The 17500-nt window shown below is 37.3% G+C and overlaps 1 protein-coding gene across 6 annotated transcripts in view; it reads right to left on the bottom strand.

Annotated features, from left to right (window-relative positions):
• Window positions 1-17500, bottom strand: part of LOC106881053 (protein O-mannosyl-transferase TMTC4) — a 300747-nt gene that overhangs the window by 9701 nt on the left and 273546 nt on the right. For 3 of the 6 annotated variants that reach the window (XM_052966480.1, XM_052966481.1, XM_014931272.2), the window contains one exon: window positions 11864-12143. The exons of 2 other annotated variants lie outside the window; for them this stretch is intronic. In XM_052966480.1, the coding sequence (XP_052822440.1) occupies window positions 11986-12143 (158 nt within the window). In that variant the 3' untranslated portion in view covers window positions 11864-11985. Of the gene's footprint in view, window positions 1-11863; window positions 12144-17500 lie in introns of those variants that run through there. One more of the 6 variants, XR_008263717.1, reaches the window with a different exon arrangement.

The following is a 17500-nucleotide window of genomic DNA, read 5'->3' as shown; positions in this document are numbered from 1 at the left end:
TGATGAGTCTATTATACAGTACCGTCGAAAGGTTTTTTTCTTAGAGAGCCAACCTCCTCTGGAAATGATTTTTTTTAAACGTTTGTGCTTGTCCTTATTGATGTAGATAAAATGTATGTGGGTGGGAACGTCACTGATATCAGGACTAGTAAAAGTTTGTACGCTTTGTAAAGTGGCAAATTCATTTTTTTCAATTTTCGTTGTTTTGTGTATGTCATTGTGTATAACTTGTGTTTTCTGGGGGTTTTGAGGGGTTATGTATTGTACCTGTCTGCATATGTGGCTGTTTCTCTATCTAGTGAGCTGGGGCTACCTAGGACGGGTTCACTTTTTTGTGGTGTTTCTGGTGGTGATTTGTGTTGTGTGAGTAACTCTAATATTTTCTAGACCTCATCCTCTGCATTGCTCTTTTCCTTCCACTTCTTTTTATTAGTTTCGGGGGCGAACCCGCTTCTCCATCTCTCTTTCTTCTTGCAACCTCGATGAACTCCTCCTCCCTCGTCTGCGTCCTCCGTGCTTTCTTCCTGGGCCTGGGCCGTCATCTCTGCACTCCTCCTTACTTCACTCCTGTTTTCCATCACTTTGTTGTTCAACTGGAAGCACTTTATTTTGATGTGCCCCTTTTCTCCGCAGTGGTAGCAGGTGGGCGGTCGACCCTCTACTACCACTCACAGTTTTCTGTCTTCTGGAAGTATCACCTCATCCGTTATTTCATTTAAGTTGTCTTGGGAGGCTTGGATTACCATTTCCAGGCCGTAACCCAACAATTCAGTTTCTTGGTTCTTGTTACCTGCAAGATTTTAGCATCCTTCGTTTCGTATCCATGGCTTCCACCAGTCACCCCTCCTCAATTTGAGGCGGCACCCTGCCTATTGTAATCCTTGCGACTCCTTTACCGCAGTAGATCGGCAGGAGTACTCATTCTTGCAACCTTAGAGGCATAGTGGAGTGATTTATTGCCTCTTCTTCAGTGGCAAACCTCACCTCCACTGTGCCATACCTTCTTCTGGTGTAGCACGTTGCTACATTTTTGACACTTTCCAAGCATTTTCGATGGCCTCTTTCGCTGCCATTTCTATCTTCTTACTAGTTAAGGACAGCGTTCTGTAGAATAGTGTCCTCCTAGTATTGTTGGTCACTTCCTCTGGAGGGGTCAACCTTAAACTTGCCTCTTCCGTTTGGAGTAGCTCCTTTTGACTTTCCAGCTTCGCTAGGTCGATTTCTACCTCTCGCACATCCAGCACATTCGTTGAGTTGGTAGCGCGACTTCCTACCTCTGATGCATAGCTCCCGGCATGAACCTGTTCTGGCGAACACTCCATTTTTTTCCAATACTTTTTACCCCAAAATGGGGAAAACAAAATCAAATAAAAAACACAGTCCTGAAGGCAAAACAGTAACAATAATCCAACAGCGACAAAATTCAATAACAGCAACAGATTTAACAAGCAACAGTATTCCAAAGAACGTAACAGTAAGCAAAAGCCTTCAAACAAAATCACACTAACTCAGAAGATGATTGTAACATTTTCTTCATTCGCCACTAAGGGCCCAACATAGAGGGGACAAAACAAGGACAGATAAAACATGCAGCGGAAAAAAAAAACGAATGGATAAATGAGATGCTGATTTATAGATGTGGGGATGCGATGGCTAGTCGAGCCCCGTTCTCGAGCAGTTACATTTCATACATTTTTCTTTCATAGTTTATCTAAAACACTTCTTTGTTTTAAAGTCCTCTCGGTTTGGGGAGACTTGTAGTCGAGGCAGTGGATCTTTATGTGTCCTCTGCGTCCACATTGGTAATGGTTGGGACTCCTTCCCTCCACTACTACCTTCAGCGTATTTTCCTCCGAAATTTTAATCTTGAATAGCAATTCTTTGATGTCATGGTGGGTGGCCTGGAGCAAGATTTCCAGGCCATATCCTCAGCAATTCATCTGTTGTGTTCTTCCTATATGTATTAGATTTGCATCTTCCTGGGTGGAAGCTATAATGGCTGCCACCAACCACACTTCTTTTATTTCTGGTGGGATCCTTTCGATCCTTCTTCTCGTATTTCTTCTTCTCATGTAAATCAGCAGAAGTGTCAAGTCTGCCGAGCTTAATGCTGTCGTGTAGTGCTTCACTGCCTCCTCTTCGGTGGTGAACCGCACCTTTACCGTGCCGAACTTCTTTCCTCTGTTAATGAAGGTTGCCTCCTCTATTACCGGTAGCAAGCAACTCTCTATGTCTCTCTCAGTCGTTACTTCTATCCTCCGTGATGAGGTTGATTGCGTCCTGTAGACCACGGTACTTTTGCTTTTCTGTTCTACGCTTCCTTCAGGAGGGAACACCTTCAACGCCGTCCCGTCATTCAGGATGACCTTTTGACATGCATCCAGCATCTCCTGGTTAATCTATCTGTAGTGTCTTCACCTCTAATGAGGCAGCAACATTTTCCCCTGCTCCTGCTGCAGCCACACAGCTTGGTGTGGCGCCCACCTCCATAATGAGATGAAAACTAATTTTCGCCCGAAAATGGGCGAAAAGACACAACAAACAAAACTGCCAAACAGGCTATATATAACAATTTCAACACTAGTTTCAACAATGGATAGTCTCACGCGAGAAAACCCTCAGCAAAATATCAAACAATCAAAAAAGCCACTGAATCACAAGTGATTTGACAAAGACGACCAAACGCTCTCGGAGAAGATTGTAACATTTTCTTTATTATCCCACACGGGGATTACACAGAGGGGGACATACAAGGACACTTACAACGTATAATCCGTGTTACAATGTGATACTTAAAAAAATAATATTATTACAATGAAATCGAATCATAAAATCGAATGATATGGATTTAAAAATTAAATATTTATAGAGAGTTCTGTATGAAATAAAATTTGAGGTTCTAATAATTAATCCGCCGGTTCCTTTTTTATTTCGATAATTTTTGTTTTTCTTTTTTTTTCCTTCTATTCGCCTTTGACCGGCTACACTTGCTCGGTCCCATTTGCTTGCAGCATCTTTACTACAGACATCCATCTTTCTCGGGTACTTCCTGATCAGTTTCACTACTCTCCGGCTTACAGGTTTGGGAATTCTTCCATTCTACTGCCAGTTTGCAGAGACACCGGCCATTATGTCTCCGAACAAGTCTGGCATACTTTTATAAAATTCGTACGATAGACCATCCAATCTCGGTGACTTGTCCCGGGACACTCAGAAAGCACCTCTATAACCTCCGCAGCTGTGATCGGCTTTTCACAGCGCTCAGCCTCTCGCACCGAGATACGCGGGCCGCCGGCCAGGAAATCCCGAAGGGCATTCCCATGGTCCAGCGCCCGGCTCTATCCCAGGAAGTACGATATACGACAATCTTCATCTCATCCGCTATACCATAGAGCGGGTTAGTAAAGTTCCTTGTAAGGATGGGGCACTGGTGGATTTGAACTAGTATAAGGCCTTCAATATGGTTGACCATCGGTATCTGGCAGCGGTCCTCCGGGTGGTCGGACTGGGCCCGACCTTCTGTGGTTGGATCAGTGCTATGTGCAGTGACATCGAGTCCGTTGTCCGGTTGAACAGTTTCTTCTCGAAGCCGTTCGCGATCGAGGGTTCAATTCGCTAGGGTCGACTTGTGTCCCTGTTTCTGTGTGTATTGGATCTTGAGGTTGGGGGTTGCGGGGGGGGGGGCATCCGCGTGATTTGTGTTACGGGAGAGGAGTGACAGCGTACGCAGATGATGTCCCCATCATTGTGTCTGATGAAGGGCAGCTACCTCGTGTAGAAGATGCCGTCAAAAGAAACGGTGGCAGGAGCAAAAGTTAACCAGACCAGGAAAAATCAGTCGGCTTGCAAATCGACACCTGGAGAGGCAAGACGATGCCTCCCAACAGCGTCATAGGACGTTGGATGGGGATTCCGGTTAAACTGCTCGGAGTTTGGTTTGGGCCAGATCTCCAGGTAGAGAAAACCTGGAGCGGCGAAGCGCTTGTAAAAGCCCTCACATATATCCTCCTGTCCTTGGATCGAACGTCCATGCTCATCCACTAAAGACCTTATCGTAGCATCAATGCTACATAGGGTTTCTGTCGTGCGAGTTCACCCGGCAGCGTTGATACTCTCCCGGCCCAGTGCACGCACTTTTGCCCGAAACTTGCATCCAAATACAATAGCAGAAGTGCCATTTGCTCGTTTTACAAGGTTCGAGTCGAGAACTCCCGAGCCTTCTCTGTTGATTTGAACCTTGCCTCGGGCCAGTTATATGATTTGCTTCATCACCAGTCCGAGGCATATTTCGAAAGGTCTTTCTTCAGAGTATTCCAGATTTGATAATTCGACCATATCAATGTTGGCTAATACAGTTTTGTTACATCTCGTTTCTTTGTAAATGTGATACGATAAAAGAAGCCATTATGCCACAATATATTTCCCTTACACACGTCTGCATTTCTTATTTAAATGGAATCCGAATAAACGATATCAAGTTAGATTTCAGTTGAGTATAGTTTTTCAATTTTCTTTGAATATTTTCTCACATATATTGATGCATATCAATCATATTTAACGAAACCCACAGTCCAAGTATACACAGATGTATGTATGTATATATGTATGCATCCGTATTTCTAATGGAACAAAAGTAAATATCCATGAGTTTTTGACTTGCACTACATGTTAAGAAACCAAGATGAGCACATCCTCATGAATAATAAAGTACGACCAAAATCAAACAAGTTGATTCTCGTCGCAGGCTTTGAAAGCTGCCTTTGTAGAATTAATTTCACAGCAACATGAAATAGTTATAGATATAGTTCTGTCTTGTTAGGATATGCAATTTTTAAAGTTGAGGAAGAGGAGTTCCGAATTGATGAACTCTCCATGCAGAGTAAACGCAAGTCTTGGATACCCAAATGGCTAAAAAGTGTCAGCAGAAGGACATTCAAATGTTATGACCTGGATGCGGCCCGGCCCCCTTAGAGTGTAAGAAGTTAAGAGCCGAAACACTTACCTGGGTATTCTTCTTTAAAGTCCTGCTGTTGAGCTCACTTGAGAGTTTCTTACGACAGATACATACATATCTTACGGGATGTTGTCTCATGAAACATATTTCTCTTTTAGTTGTTTCATTCATTGAACTGCAGCCACACTGAGGCATTCCTCATGATTAATAATCAGTTTAGTTTTCAATTATTTGTTTAATGTCATTCAAATGAATTTAATTTCATTCAAATGATTCGATTTGTTTAAAAATAAAGATGCTGATCGTCTGTTAATTTTTAATGCTTCAAATGTTTTGCGTTTTCTTTTTCAATTTAAATAACTGGAACCAACAGTATCTTTGACCTTTGTGTTAATATCAAACTAACAAAATTCTTCGTGACATTAATTATTTATGTCGTCCAAATTAATAAAACGGTAGCTTAAACCAGCGTTTAATAATTGGCATAAAATTAGCTGTACTGTTAAGAATTAAATGTTTATAACTCTGCTTAAGGACTGTCGATCATTTCATGAAGATTTGGCTTTTATGTCTAGCAGATCGACCGATCACGAAAAGATTCATTTATACCTCGTGAGAAACATATTTAGTTTTGATGAGGTTTTATAAATGTTATTTTATTCTACAAGCATTTTTAATTGTACATCAGAATAAACATATTGGGAAAATGGTTATGTAAGCAAATCATAAAGTATCAAGAAATGTGTTGAATGTGAATAAATGCTAGCTCTTTATTCTATACATGAATGTTGTTTCATACGCTTGGAGACAATTAGAATATTTTCTAGACTATATATCTTCTTGGGCTTTGTATTAAGTTGAGCACTATCAACCATGTCCTGGAGGTCGAGTTAATCGTCTACAAATGAAGAGAGGAAAACCCTTCCCTCAAATCGTTTGGCAATTTCTGCAACGACAATATACCAACAGAGATACAAACAATATTTAAAAAAAAAAAATTTCTTGTCTTAATTGTCACATAAAATATATGGAACTATTGATACTGAACTATCGAAATTTGACCTATTACTATTTTAACGACTACATACAATTGTTTCCCTGTAATTTCTAAAGTTTGATATCTCCTTAGACAGCTCCTTAGGTGGTTAAATGATTTGTGTGCTTTATAACAATTACTTATTAATGAATTTATTGATGATATCATCCATCACAAACATAAAATGCAATTATATGTTTCTTTGTTATATGATATTTGTTCGCCTGCTTTAGCCTACAGCTCTGCCTTTTCAATACAATTAACGTTTTGGCTGCAAAGCAATATATTCAATATATTCAATATTTGCTGCAATAAAAATGTACTGTTACTTTTAAAATTTTACTGTGATTTTCAGTCATTTTTTTATGTTTAGAGACGTGATTATCTCAAATATGCTTAACTATTTTCTCTAGGCTATATTGTGCTTACAATAGATTATATGCCCTATGTAAACTGATGCTGCAGACCCTCAAACTTTCTGTCGCACATTAAACTGCCATGTGGTAAAAGCGTGTTTATAACTATGCAATACATAGAGGAGGTTTTGCAGTGCAGCTAAAATTTGAAATAGGTTTATTTACATATAGTGTCTTCGTTGCTTCCTTCTAAACACTTTTAGTTTCTTGATACTATATATTATTCAGAAAAAAGATTCGACTGTCGTAAACTTTACCGGGCTTCAGAAACAGGTCAGTCGTATGCAATTGATGTTAAACTCGATGGTCTTCAGTTGACGGCAAAAAAACAAAAAAACAATGAACAGGAAGAAAGTTCAGAGGATTGCCTTTTAGGATGGCAAGGCAGACTGTTGTAGTTATTGTTGGGCTTTAAGTTATGACAATGCTGAGATGATAAGAGGTGGAGAGACGTGTGCCGATGGACAGGGAAGATTGGGTTGAGATGATATTCGAGTACCTTACTTTGAGAAGTAATAAAAAAAGGTACAGTGAACAAACAGCTAATTTGTAAGCTAGACGTTGAAGCCCTATTCGTGAGTGAGCACTTGCCAATCATTGGGTTAACTTGCTTTTGGATATGATTTAGAATATTCATCCGTGTACAGATGACGTTAAGACTCAGTACAGCTCTCGATAGCAGATATGTTAGTGTTGGGCTATATACTTTGTCGTTTCCTCTGGTTCCGTGCTTGGTATTAGTTTGACTATCATCAGCAAAGAGCTAGATGTTGAGTTAATCGTCCAAAAGTCAAGAGATGGATACCATTCCATTTCGCTCTAGCGACTCCTGCAATGACAATACAGTAACGGACGTCCAACACGATATCCGAATTTCAAATTCATTGCTTAATATCTTTAGAAAATAGATGAAGGAAATAATTGTCATCACTCAACTTTTACATTTACACTCAACACAGCCGGCCTAGATCTTAAAGAAATAAACAACAACAATTTTCTTATGTTTTGTATTATGGATCTAATATTGCTTTCCGCCATATAATTTCACTTCGCTGAAGAGGCACGTTATGCCAAAACGGTGTCATATTCTGATACTTTATGTTCTGCGTTCATATCCCACTGATGTGAATTGTGTCTTTCTTCCTTTCATCGTCAATAAAAGCAATTATCTGTGAATTCTTGGAGTACATTTAATCGTCTAAACCTGTCCCCCAACATTTAAGTTATTTCACTTTTGTTTGGAACAATTCTCTCCTTATACGCTCTAACCTGAGTCCTCATCTAGATGAGATCCATTTCGCCTTCCATCATTCAGATATTGATTAAATACAATACCAAGCACATAGGTTGAAGTAAGCCTCAATTTAATGTTAGCTGGTATTTCTATATCTCTGCGAGCTCACGTGTTTGATAAAGAAAAGGTATCAGAAAAGACCACCCAACACCGTCCTCAATTTACAAGGTTAGGAAGGGAGTGTTCCTCTGTATGGTTTATTTACATATAGTGTCTTCGTTGCTTCCTTCTAAACACTTTTAGTTTCTTGATACTATATATTATTCAGAAAAAAGATTCGACTGTCGTAAACTTTACCGGGCTTCAGAAACAGGTCAGTCGTATGCAATTGATGTTAAACTCGATGGTCTTCAGTTGACGGCAAAAAAACAAAAAAACAATGAACAGGAGGAAAGTTCAGAGCAAAAGCAGTTGTGTAGTGAACGAAGCTGCAAGGAGTGAGAGCACAGGCCACACCAACATTTTCAAGTTTCACTTCGAATGGAAAACTGAGTGGTCCGGGAAAAGCTTCCGTCTAGCGAATTTGTCAAAAGTTGTTTGACTGTGGCGAAAATGGATACAGCTAACAGAAGTATTCTAATCATACACCTTTGGATTGGAGAACAACTGAAGAGTTAGGGGTCGTGACCCTAATGTCAGGGGGATTTCGGATCGATCGGTTGTCGTGTCTGGTCCAAGACGCAAGTTCACCTGTTCGAGGAAGACTACGTTATCCGTGTAGTCATATAATTTAAATAATTGTATCGCATGTCTCCACTTTCCCGCCCCTTTTTACCTCATGAATTTTATGCAACTCACCACACAAATTATAAACTGTCCTTCCAATGACTTTTCATTAAAAGTCTCAGCGGCAAGTATAAGAAATCCTTATCAGTATCATCGTGGTCGTTGTTGGTGGTGCTGTTCTTTGTAATAAGGACATATGCTTGTGTACCTTTTTGTTAATTCTTAAATCCGCATGCATTTTCATCGTTAACATCTTTTAATGTAACTAGGATTTCTAAGGGCCAATTTGCTCTTTTGCTTCTTCCACCAACAGTCAACTGAAGCAAGAAGTAGGGTCAATTTTGAAACGATGATAGAACAATCTACCCCAACGACTCTCAGAGGTGAGCTGTTCTACCTTCCATGAACAAAGATTTCTCTCTCCACAACGTACGAAGTCTAAAAGAGGATACCATTCTTACTATGTATTATTCTCCACAAATGAAGTACCAGTCAAAGAAATCTAGGAAATAGTACATTAAAAATTCGACCATAGTTATTCTAACAAACTAATAAAATCAAACAGTCGAGCAAAAGAAGACAATACGCTAATCCTTCTGGTATTACGTTTCTTAGAAACACTATTAAACATAGTTGGTGATTTTCATACGAATCAAATGCATCCAAACCTCCTAAAACAAATCACAATATATATTACACCACATCATAAACGAACACTAATAATATACTACAAAAAATAGCGTTCGAGCCTGCTCATCATTAAAGAATGACATACACATAAACCAGTAGTCAAACCACAAATGTCCAATATGATTTATACATTTGATGTAAATGTGAAAGTTGTAAACTGTAAAAACAAATGTTATATTGACCAGCAAGCATGATACATACACTTACTACATAGAGCAATATGTATTTGAAATAAATTCGAAGTATGGATATTCATTACGTTGTGGAATAGAAAAGAGAGTTATAATTCGAACACGAAATTGTTGATAGTCGTTCAAACGCAGACGTTTGAAATAATGTGTTTCATTTCGTGATATTACTATATGCAAGACATTTTCGTTGTTTTTCGGGAGAAGCTGTAGTCACTGATACAATTCTGGAATTCACAGGAATTGTATAATTTCACATGCACATCTTTGATATCTTTTGAGGCTTAATGAATGCAATATTACCACAAAATAAAAACGTGAGTTATAAATACATTTTAAAACTCTTCCGTAATACACCTGCGTTACTTTCAACACAGAATAACAAAAACCAAAAACCCATTTTTAATATTTATAAACAATATAGCATAATGCAACATACCTTTTCATCAATATATATACCCACAAGTTTTTGAGGGTGCATGAATGTATATGTATGTATGTATGTATGTATATATATATATATATATACTCTTTCTCTCCTTTCTCTTTTAGTTGTTTCAGTCATTTGACTGCGGCCATGCTAGAGCACCACCTTTTAGTCGAGCAAATCGACCCCAGCACTTATTATTTGGAAACCTGGTACTTATTCTATCGGTTTCTTTTGCCGAATCGCTAGGTTACGGGGACGTAAATACACAACCATCGGTTGTTAAGCGATGATGGGGGGACAGACACAAACACACAAACATATGCACACACACACATACATATATATATACATATATACGACGGGCTTTAGTAGAAGACACCTGCCCAAGGTACCAAGCAGTGGGAATGAACCCAGAACCATGTGGTAGGTAAGTAAGCTACTTACCACAAAGCCACTCCTTCGCCATATATGCATATATATATATATATATATATATATATATATATATATATATATATACCAGTTGTATAATGTCAACTCAATGCGACAGTCCCAATAAGGGAATCATACTGCTATATTGAGTTGACAGTATACAACTGCTTTATCGTAACACTGCTGCCTAATTCTCTCTGTGAGATTTATAATTAGATCATTCATATATATATATATATATTATTGTATCTGGGGAGAGTCATTCACTTTTAGTGTCTTATTATTTTACACACACCCCGGTCCGATTTCCTGTCATTTATTTATCTTTTTTAAAATTTCCTTGCATCTTGCAACCTTTTCAATTGTCGATGGCTCTATCTGTTATCAATGCTGCGTTCTTTTTGCTTGTTTATTTGTTTGTTTGTTTGTTTGTTTGTTTGTACGTATGTGTGTGCGTCAGTGCGCATGTGTATGTATGCCTGCTTGTATGTGTGTATGCATGCATGTGTATGCCAATATAGATGTATGCAAGTGTGTTTGCTTGTATGTATGCATTCTGCATTTTCATGCGTTTGTGTGTGTTTCTTTGAAGCGGACAGATCTTATCCTTATTTTTATCCTATAAAAATAAGGATAAGATCGTTATTTAAATAACAATAAAATCAAGTGGCAGCACATGGAAAGAAAAATACCTTATAGGTTATAATTATTATTAAAATTATAAATAAGGGTATCTAAGAGATACCAACATGCTTGAGATAGCAGTCAAAACTTGATTCTAAAACCTCATCATGTATTCAATACAGCACAAGGTGAAAAGACAAATAGATAAATCAATTTTTATATATTCACTTCGTCATTATATTTACTCTGGTGATATTTTGACCATATAGCACATGCTGTTTGGACGGATAACTGAACTGGTCGTCTATATATGTGCATATATATGTATATAAGCATATGTGCGCATACTAAGTGTTCATATGTTTGCGTGTATATATATATGTAATTATGTTCGATTCTTGGTATATTTCATTGACGAAGGCAAAGTATTTTCATACAGCGCTAGGAACCCAGGGTCTGGAATTATCGGATTTTCACTTTCACTAATTTATCTATTTTTCTTTTCACCTTGTGCTGTATTGGATACATGATGAGATTTTAGAGTCAGATTTTAACTGCTATTTCAAGCATGCTGGTATCTCTTAGATACCCTTATATATATATATGAACTGTAGGTTAGCCTAAATACGTTTTTGACAGATTTTAGCTTCTAAAGGCAAATTCATTGTAGCTACCGTGGGGAGAAAATTGTCTTATGGTAAAAGGTGTAAGCAACATCATATCTGCCCAATGCTTCCCCCTATCGGATCCCTAGATTCGAGGTTTCTGGATTTTGAGCGTTCGTCAATGGAAAATGCTGAAGAGAGGTAACTCTGGCAAAAAAACTGCCTCATCTGAGAATCCGGGAGATAGAAGCACCGCGCAGACATGTTGTTTTTTGCACCTTTTACCATAAGAGAGAGTTTTATTCATAATCTCTTCTAATGCTGTTGTATGTATATATATATATGTATGTGTGTGTGTGTGTGTGTGTGTGTGTGTGTGTGTGTGTGTGTGTGTGTGTGTGTGTGTGTGTGTGTGTGTGTGTGTGTATCTGTGTACGTGTGTGCGCGCGCGTGCATGTGTGTGTGTGTTTGTGTTTACAGAGAGAGTGACTGAGAGAAACAGAGAGAGGAAGAGAGCTAGCTAGCTTAGATAGACTGATACAAAAATACTGGAAGAATAATTGCTATCGAATTTATTTGTTAGAAACAATTCAATAATTTGCAGGTGTTTCAACGCTTTTCAAACGAGTTTCGCCAAGTGGATAATATTCTTTCTGGTGAAGACGCGCCCATATATTTTGCAGTGACGTTGGCTCAATCACGTGGTTCAAAGCTCTTAAGAATATTTCTTCACTTTCTTTTCGTCGATCTGATAAAAAAAATAAACAAAAACTATTTTAAATATAAATATATATTTCATCTTTATTTTCACATTTAATTTCTGTATGTACCGAGTATGATGAAACCTAATACATACCTCAGTACTAACATATAGGTTTCAAATTTTGGCACAAAGCCGGCAAGTTCGGGAGAGAGGGTAAGTCAATTACTTCGATCCTAGTGCTCAAAAGGTGCGTATTTTATCGATCCGGGAAGGATGAAAAGCAAAATCGACCTCGGCGGAATTTGAACTCAGAAGGTTAAGACGGACGAAATGCCGCTAAGTATCTTTCTCCGGTGCATTTAATGATTATACAAGCTCACCACTTTTTTCAGTAACCAACATATTCTTTTCTACTCAAGGTATTACACCCGAAATTTTGGTGGATGGGGCCAGTCGATTAGATCGAACACAGTACGCAACCGGGACTTAATTTATTGACCCCGAAAGGATGAAAGGCAAAGTCGACCTCGGCGGAATTTCAGTAACCTACATATTGAGATGCAAATTTATTAAACTTTATTTATTTGTCTTACGAGAAGAGAAAGCTCAACCAAATTACACACGTAAATACCCAAACCGCTGCAAAGCAGCACAAAAAGTATTCAAAATCACCACGTATTAACTTCATAGAGACGGGATACCGCTAAGCATTTCGCCCGGCGTGCTAACGTTTCTGCCAGCTCGCCGCCTTAAACCGCCAAAATAATATTTTAGTAAAGTGGGCAGTGAGAAGCATGATACTCATATGAATAGTTTTCCAAATAGCATTCGTAAATTACAATACTCTATTAATAAGATATTAGGCTGTGAGTTTCCCAAAGGTGCAACTATATTGAAATGGCTTCAGCTGCAATAGGAAACTTCAGTAGGTTGGTTTACTATACTGTATTATATTTTATAAAATTATGGTTCTTCATTTAGGAACAAGGCCAGTAATTTTGAGTGTTGTAGACAACATCGACTTGGTGATACTTTATTTTATTGAAGCTGAAAGGATGAAAGGCAAAGATAACCTCCGTGGGATTTCAACTCAGAATATAAAATGTCGGAACGTATACTGCAGGCCATTTTTCCGACGCTCTAAAGATTCCAAACATATAAACACAAAACGGTCTACTACTAAAGTTAGATATATTAAATTGTATTGCCTATACTCTTGTATATTTTTGCATATTTTTGTATTGCCTATACTCTTGTATATTATTACAAAATACGCTGTTTCTTTCATTTATTTTGGTTTCAATTTTTCTAAGCCGTTTTCCGTTTAAAGAGATGCAATTATATTGAATTATATAAGCTTTCTTAATTTTTCCTGAAAGTGCCGATAGTATATGATTGCGTAGCTCTCATATATGTGCTGTACTTTATATTGTAAACTTTGTTTCTGATATAAGCGAAGACTCGAAACAACATGCAAAATTCCGATTAGCAAATATTCTGAAACACACACACACACATATATATTCTGATAAGTAAATATTTCTGAAATATACATACATACATACATACATATATACGTCGGACTCTCACGTCGAAGACGATGTATGAGCGTTTATTTATTTAGCTAAAACAGTTTGATCCGTTCCAATTCAACTTGATGATTCTTAAGCTTTTATAGAAACAGAGATCGTCGGCCTCACGTAGTCTAATGGCGAGGCGTAGGAGGTTCAAGTTGTCTACCGGAAACTGGCTACAATTGGTCAAGTGCGTTCGCATGTTGTTATTAGAAATGATATTGAAATTCCAGCGACACCAATTGCATTAAAAAGAAGAATTTTTGGAACCACATAGCAGGGCAGGAAGTTGATGCCACCTTTTGCTTGGTTTGTGGGATGTGTAAAAGTTATATGAGTGCGCAGATGTGGGTATCTGACTGGGTATTTGATACCTGTATGTGTGTATCTGCTCGGAGCATCTATGCGGGTGTGCGTGTGTGCAACCTAACAAGTAGGTGAGAGCTGATGGCATCCCCTCACTGATATATGTGTGCATGTTTGCTTGAGTATATGTACGTACGCGTGCAGGTATGCATCAGCCATACGTGAGTACTTACATGCGCGTATATGTGTATGTATGTATGTGTATATCTATATATATACATATATATATATATATATATATATATATATATATATATATATATATATATATTTGTGTGTGTGTGTGTGTATATCATTTGCTGTTATGTGTGTACGCGTATGTACATGTGTTTGTGCGTACGTTTTCAATATGGGTCCGAATCATACAGGCACACAGGCATACAGGCATACATATCTACATGCATACGGACGTGTATGTGGGTGTTCAAACGTTACATTTTTGGACGAATGAGTAAAAGAAAATTTTGTGTGATATAGAATAATATAATATGTAATGTAATATGTAATCTCAGGCCATAGCAAGTAGTACTATTCCTTAGTGTATTTTTTCTAATGTTATCGACGAGGGCGACTTCGTTTGTGTATGAGTCTTAATAATATTGATTAGTTTCAGTTATTCATTTTGTTAAGTTCTTTTCATGCGGACAATGCCAATGTCTGTATATTTCATCGGTGGCTTCTTAATTTGGTTTTGTTGTAACCTTTTTGTTATGTTGTGTTAGTTGTGTTTTTTTTTTTGCACAGTCTTTCAAAACGGTATTGATTGATGATGGTATGTTTTATATTTTTCAGTTTTGTTTTATATCAACTTATTTGCCGAAACAGTCATGCATCCTGCTTTATTATTTCTTGTCCAACGATTGTCGTGACGACATATTACATCTCTTTCGACTTATAACAAAATGGTATTTGTCATCGTACTCATTTGGTAGGTTTCAGTGTATATATATGTATATATGTATATAATATATATATATATATACATATGTGGGCACAGGACATCATGAAACGTGTACAACAAAAGAGTACGAAGTACGTGTACATGGAACATGAACTATTCTTTCGAACAACTAAATACCCAAATGGAAAACAAAACAAACATAAAGAACGACCCATCAATCAGTTGTTGGCTGTTTCTCTAGTCTCGTATTTCGAGCATTTAACAACAATATACGCTTCCGATAAAATAGTTGCTTCCGCAAGGCAAATTATATAAAATTTGAGATTTTGCGGAGGGTCAAAATAGATAACACAAACAGGACAGTGAAAATAAACAGTAAGCGCTGCTGTGGTGGCGAGCGCGTAAATCAAGCTAGGACGGGAGACAAACAAGAACATGTCTTCCTTGTTCCAGCTACAACGGAGAGAAAGAAAGGAAGATGGCCGATGGTCACGTGAGCAAGGGAGGAGGAGTGAGGGAGAGAGAGTAACAGAGTAATAGGATAGAATAGTAGTGAAAGAAGAGGAGGTAAAAGAATAAGAAAGAGAAAAACGAAAGAGTAGCAAGATCGTATAGAGTGCGCATCAGAATTATTAAGATAAAACTTACTTGGAAGAGGATGCGTGGCGTTCAATCATATAATAATATAAATAATATATATATATATATACATATATATATATATATATATATATAATATAAATAATATATATATATGTATGTATGTATGTATGTATATACATAAATGTAAATATATACATATAAGGTGATTAAAATCAAAATAAGCAACAGGATATCTAGAGGTAATGCAGTACGATTATTTCATGCGACTCCATTTAATTAAATAATGCAGCCATTACATCAATTTAAATGCAGAACAATCCTCAGCTGCATAAATACATAGAATTAAGTTAAATTAAACAGATGGACACATTAGTATAATTTTACCTAAAACCGCCAAGAAGGTAAGGAGATAGGCTAAGAACATGCTGTCTTCACTTCAGCTTAGAAAGTATCAGGAAGAAAGACTTGTTACAGATCTAGTTTGTCACTGTTTTCTGGGGTCGGTTTTAATTTATACTCTTTTTTTATCAAATCTTTGTATATCAAAATCTAAAGCCAAGGAACAGGGAGCAGTGTCTGTTAGGAAAGAGGCTGAGGGAGTCGACAGAAATCATAGTGGGTACAGTGATGCAATGGTAGCATTGTTCAATTAAATGGAGTCGCGTGAAACGATCGTACTGCATTACCTCTGGATATCTTGTTGCTTATTTTGATTTTAATCACCTTATCTTGAAACTATGTAGATAATACCGTACTAAATTCTGGTGCCTCATCTGAATCTAAATTGTTGCTATATATATATATATGCATATATACATACGTATATGTACATACTTATATCTATACGTATATATATATATATATATATATATATGCATATGTGGGCACAGGACGTCATGAAACGTGTACAACAAAAGAGTACGAAGCACGAGTACATGGAACATACACACACATGTGTGTGTGTATACGGTTTTGTCAGTGGACACATGTCAACGTGAAAAGAATAGTAGAAACATCAGCAATATTCAACCAAAAATACAAACGGTCACACGTGAACCACTCAGTTGATTTGAACCCCATAGAATTAATCCCATTGAGCGACACATTGCTCTGCGCAATTACATTTAAAGTGTGTTATATGTACGTAGATAAAATTACAATTTTTAACCGCCAAAACTTGTAAAACATAAGCCATAAACATGATGGATAATCAACGGAAAATCAAGCGAATCTTTACACAAAATCCATAAATATGTGAAATATCTCACTAAAGAACTAAGCTCTGAAACGATTAAACTATAAAAAAAAATGAATGTACGCTTATTAACTGAAACAAGTTAACAGAAATGAAAACAAAAATGAAATATTGTGTTTAAGTGCCAAATGAAAGCAGGAAAGACGAAAAAATTGTAAACTAGACAAAAATAAAATAGCAAAATAAGGAACCAATCACTGTATTAAACAACCACAATAGTGATGTATTCAAAATAAAACATAGCTAACGGGACATTACAGACCAACTGATATAAGTATTGATGCACCGAGTAATATTAACCTTTGCCCAATTGGAGTTGCGTTGTGTATTCATTCCTCTTGAGTTGAAAAAAATAAATTCAATACAAGTAAACTATATAATATACATGTGTGTGTGTGTCTATGTTTGTGCGTGTGTGTGTGTATGTGTGTGTATGAGTGTGTGTGTATGTGTGCGTGTATGTGTGTGTATGTGCGTGCATGCGTGCGTGAGTGTGTTTCAATATTCTAGTTCAGGAAGTAAGGACAATTGTCAGGAAAGGTTTCGACCTAATCTAGTGCTCAGAAAATAAATTCACTGCAATCGTTATGCTACAGTTTGTAGGTGATTTTAATAATAATAAAAGAAATATTTTATCTTTTACTTGTTTTAGTCATTAGATTGCAGCCATACTGGGGCAAAAACACTGCAGTGATTTAATATA

Source organism: Octopus bimaculoides, chromosome 3, assembly GCF_001194135.2.
Source record: "Octopus bimaculoides isolate UCB-OBI-ISO-001 chromosome 3, ASM119413v2, whole genome shotgun sequence".
Taxonomy (NCBI): domain Eukaryota; kingdom Metazoa; phylum Mollusca; class Cephalopoda; order Octopoda; family Octopodidae; genus Octopus; species Octopus bimaculoides.
The sequence above is the reverse complement of the archived record's forward strand: the minus strand, read 5'-3'. Positions and strand labels throughout refer to the sequence as shown.